This window comes from Mixophyes fleayi, chromosome 11, assembly GCF_038048845.1.
Source record: "Mixophyes fleayi isolate aMixFle1 chromosome 11, aMixFle1.hap1, whole genome shotgun sequence".
NCBI lineage: Eukaryota > Metazoa > Chordata > Amphibia > Anura > Limnodynastidae > Mixophyes > Mixophyes fleayi.
This window is the reverse complement of record NC_134412.1, coordinates 13032774-13037620: the sequence shown is the minus strand read 5'-3', so window position 1 is coordinate 13037620 and position 4847 is coordinate 13032774. Positions and strand designations below refer to the sequence as shown.

Below are 4847 nucleotides of genomic sequence, written 5' to 3'. Positions count from 1 at the left end.
AGCAGTAATCCCAGTCTGGACATATAATTGTGCCAACTTTGTGTTGCATAAAAATGTACAAACATAGGAAAAGCTAACATTGGCCACCTAAAGGAACACAGTGTTAAGGTGTGATTGGTAACTGTAGTTTCCAGATAAATAGTAAATCCAGTACCAGTTTCAGATTATATGAAGATCTTTATTTAAAGAAAATACTGCTCACAATTTTTATATCAGGGAAAATAGAAAAATTTCTTACCCCCCACCCATCTTATAGTCCCAGACACTGATCCTAATTCCTGAGACAATTCCTAAAACCAGAAGGTCGACCAGAGGTCTCGGCTGGTGTCATAAAATAATGTTGTCCTCCAGACCAGGATCCAGAGAGGTGATGGGGTTCTGAAAATGGCTGTAGATGTCTATAAAGAAGAAAAAGAAAACATTAACTTATAATACAATAACCGTTAATAACGACTATAAACCTATGTATACTCATTCTAGTGCCTGAGGTGGTGACATTCTCCTCCCTTACACAATCCTATGTAAATATATACAAATAGGAGAAATGTAAATGATCAAAATTAAATAAAATCATAGACAAGAAAAATCATTGTCCCTTTGCTTTGCATTAGATCTAATGAAGTTTAGAGATGAATAGAGAGACTTTTGCAGCAAATGGCTTTTTAGTTGCCCCTAATACCTGCTAAGGCATCATTTAGAAGTGTTAATCATCATCATCATCAACATTTATTTATATAGCGCCAGCAAATTCCGTAGCGCTTTACAATTGGGAACAAATATTGATAAGACAATACTGGGTAATACATAGAGACAGAGAGGTAAGAGAACCCTGCTCGCGAGCTTATAATCTATAGGACAATGGGAGTTAGAAACACAAGGGCATGTGATGCATCATATTGCACAATGGACCAGCTAGAACGCAAGGGTAAAAGTATTGAGTGGGCTGTGTGTGTGTTGCAGTGTTGGTCAGAGGGTTGTTGTCTTGCATTAGCTGTGTAGAGGATGGTAATAGGGTAATCTAGGGAAATTAAGATGGTGGTTGAGGAATATCATAACCTTGTCTTAAGAGGTGGGTTTTCAGTGAACACTTGAAGATTTGAAGACTAGAGGAAAGTCTTACTGTGCGAGGGAGGGAATTCCACAATGTGGGTGCAGCCCGGAAAAAATCCTGTAACCGAGAATGGGAGGATGTGATGAGAGTGGAGGAGAGACGTAGATCTTGTGCAGAATGGAGGTGTCGAGTAGGGAGGTATTTCGAGACCATTGAGGAGATGTATGTCGGTGCAATTTTGTTGATGGCCTTGTATGTTAGTAGAAGAATTTTATATTGGATTCGTTGAAATACAGGCAGCCAATGTAGAGACTGACAGAGTGGCTCAGCAGAGGAAAAACGGTTAGTATGGAAAATCAATCTAGCCGCTGCATGCAAAATAGATTGTAGGGGTTAAAGTCTGACTTTGGGAAGACCAGTAAGGAGGGAATTGCAATAGTCGATGTGGGAGATGATGAGTGCATGAATTAATGTTTTTGCGGTGTCTTGTGTCAGGTATGTGCGTATTCTGGAAATGTTCTTTAGGTGTATAACATGATTTAGATATAGAGTTGATGTGGGGAATAAACGACAGTTGTGAATCAAGGATTACATCTAGGCAACGAGCTTGCGGGGTGGGATTTATGGTCATGTTATCAACAGAAATAGAAATGTCAGGCAGGAAGCTTCTGTTTTTGGGTGGGAATATTATTAATTCAAGTTTTTGAGAGATTGAGTTTGAGTTGGCGAGGAGACATCCAAGAGAAAATGGCAGAAAGAGTCTGAAATGCGAGACAACACAGATGGTGAAAGATCAGGAGAGGATAGATAAATTTGTGTATCATCTGCATAGAGATGATTCTGAAATCTAAAGGAGTTTATTAGTTTTCCAAGAGAAGTGGTGTAGATAGAGAATAGCAGAGGACCTAGGACTGAGCCTTGTGGTCTCCAACTGATAAAGGAAGCAGAGCAGAGGTTGCCCCAGAGAAATGAACACTGAAAGAGCGATTAGATAGGTAGGATGAGAACCAGGATAGGACAGTGCCTTCAAGACCCAGGGATTGTAGCGTTTGTATGAGGAGAGAGTGGTCAACGGTGTCAAATGCAGCAGAGAGATCCAGGAGAATTAGAAGAGAGCAAAAGGTTATTATTGTAATGTGTTCCGTTAAAATGTGTGTGAGAAGTACAGGACTGTACAATTTTGAGCTAAATTTCCTCAGATAAGAGATTAGTTTTGCTTCTCTGAGTACAAGTTAACATCTAAATGAGACTAGTGTACATGACCCTTAGGACAGTTGTATTACTTTAATTAAAATACTACACATGTAGGTATCTCATCTGTTGTCTTCATATCATTATCATCATCAAATGTTTACATATTTAGGACAATGTAAAATGTACTAATTTATTTGAAGGAGGCTATACTCATAAATAACTAATGTTAATCTGTATTTATTCCTTACCCGAATCACTGGTTCCACAGTAGGGTCCAACCAGATAGTCACTTCTGCAGGGCTATATGAGATTGGAGGAGTGTTACCTACTTCAGAACTGCCATCTATTCCACTGTCTTCAACTGTAACGCTGGGGGAGGATTGGACTGAAGAACTCCATGTTAAACCATCATCTTTAAGTGAGGCATTTGAGCATTTGCCAGAAGATTCTTTTTCTTGATCCCCAGAAGAAAAGGAAGCTGCAGAAATGGGAACCTCCTTAGGGTCAAACTTGGTCACTGTGAATGGGTAACCTTCTTCACCCAAACTGCCAATAAAAAAGTCATTATTGTTATTGACATTTGAAACCATCTATTCCTAAGGCAATTAATAACTGAATTATAAGAGTCACTACTCACCGACAGGAGACTTCATAAGGGTTAATCCACACGGTCAGCTCTTTTGGCAAGGTCAGTTCCTGGTATTTTAGCCCGCTGTGAACACATGCTTCCAGGATACTCTCATCCGTGTCATGCATATTGGTCCTGATACACCTTTAAAAATAAAGTCCAAAGAAGAGCACTTATTACATTAAGGTTGGATTATGTTATATACAACAGAACAATGTTGATAATACTGATTTTAGCTGACAATTTAAAAAAATATGGCTGCAAGCTCTCCCACTTTCCTTATGTCCACTTTGCCTCTGCCTTATATTTAGATATGATATAAATAAACATTTATATTACTCTTTTGGAGAGGTTTTTTTATAGCAGCCACTGGAAACTGGTTCTAATCACAATATGGCCGCCTCAGTGATGTCACCACTTCTACTTATGTATTTCTATAAATATTGGTTCAGCTCACAAGATGGCTGCCCCTGATGTGTGTACGCAAAATTTGCAGTTTAAGCAAAAGATTTATGCCCATAAAGTCTTATCTCACGAACTATCCTAGTGCACATTAAATAGATTTCCATCAGAAGACACAGTACAATAAAATGTTATTAAACCAATCAACTTCCCTCACACTTTCATTTGAAACTTCTTGTAAAGGTTATAACCATGTCTAGAAATAATTGATTTCATGGAATTATCAAAAACATCAGTTAATCATACAGGTTATAAAGAGGTAAACCACTCAAATTGAGGGGGAAATTACTTTGTAATTAAAATCTGCAGTTTTAAAGATGTGAGATTACAGGTGTAGGTTATTTGGGCTGCCTAGAACCAAGATTAGTAAAATTAGAACCTACACCGTGACCATTTAAAAATGTGACTGCTATTCTCAGGTATCATAAGAAAGTAATACAACATGATGAGATACCTATATGCCTGGCCTTTCATTTGCTTTTTCGGGTACCAATGTCCAATGTACTTATGGCACAAAATATCAGCCAACTTCTCTCCAAACACCTCAACCATCACTGGATCCAGTTTATGGAATCTGTTGACCAGCATCTTAATAAATTCCACTCCTCTAGCCACCAGCTCTGCCCTCATCTCCTCTGGGATTCCAGTGAATCCAGCCATCTTATCTGGTGAGAGAGAGAAAACCATTTTAGTTTTTATTGAGCATTGTCATCTATCATCTTTGTATACTACGGTAAGGATACTGCGTCTACCTTTCACTTTTTCATATTTGTAAAGTAAACTGATATTCCCAACAGCCACATTAGAATTTGTGGTGAGTAAGTAAGTGTATTGTTGGTGACACTGAAGTAATACAAAAAGATTCTGGAGAGAGTATTTTCTAAATACAATATTAGGGTGGAGGTGGAAATGAACAAATAAAATGTAAAGTAAACTAACATTCTTTAAAAACAATATTTGGGGGCAGGGGGTGGAATTGATCATACATACAAACATTCTCTTGTAAGTGTATGCTTACCACTACTAAATAAACTAGCAAAAAATATTAATACAGTATGATGTTTGAATAGTAATTGCATATCATGTGTGGTCAGAATTTGTTTTAAAAAAAAATCTAGTTATTTCTTTGGAACTGGATAGTGTGTTGATTGGAGACATGAAAGGACACAGCACATGGTGTAAAAGTATCAAAAGGTTTTAAAACGGCAATAACTGAGTGACTTTTAACTACTAATTATTTATAAATATATGTAATTGAAATGTTTAATGTATCATGTTCCAAAAATCATATTCCTTACCATTTTATTGGATATATATGTTTTGATTGAAGAAATCAATAAACATAGTTTAAAATCATATGTTCACAGTGTACAGATTTATCAATTAGTTAACTATAAATTTTATATAAGCAACATCTAAGCAGACTTACCTGATTATTTGTAGATTAGAAAGGTAAGAGTTTAGAAAAGGTCTGGTCTCCTTTGCCGAAGTTAGGGTCAATCCATCTCCAAG

General features: G+C 37.1%; 1 protein-coding gene across 1 annotated transcript; it reads right to left on the bottom strand.

Annotated features, from left to right (window-relative positions):
- Positions 1 to 327: 327 nt before the first annotated feature.
- On the bottom strand, positions 328 to 3965 carry LOC142107476 (protein BTG4-like). The gene is made up of 4 exons (XM_075190915.1): positions 3790 to 3965; positions 2883 to 3017; positions 2571 to 2791; positions 328 to 398 (listed from the first exon to the last, which is right to left on the bottom strand). Exons 1-4 carry the CDS (start codon positions 3963 to 3965, stop codon positions 328 to 330), a joined length of 603 nt encoding a protein of 200 aa, XP_075047016.1.
- Positions 3966 to 4847: the final 882 nt, after the last annotated feature.

Bases quoted from the DNA above. Each gene is read 5' to 3' on its own strand.
- LOC142107476 (XM_075190915.1), bottom strand. From the start codon at position 3,965: ATGAGGGCAGAGCTGGTGGCTAGAGGAGTGGAATTTATTAAGATGCTG. The intron at 3,018-3,789 runs GTATCTCATCAT...TTATTTTTAAAG, and splicing joins ATGAAAGGCCAGGCATATAG to GTGTATCAGGACCAATATGC. The intron at 2,792-2,882 runs GTGAGTAGTGAC...TTTTATTGGCAG, and splicing joins CCTTATGAAGTCTCCTGTCG to TTTGGGTGAAGAAGGTTACC.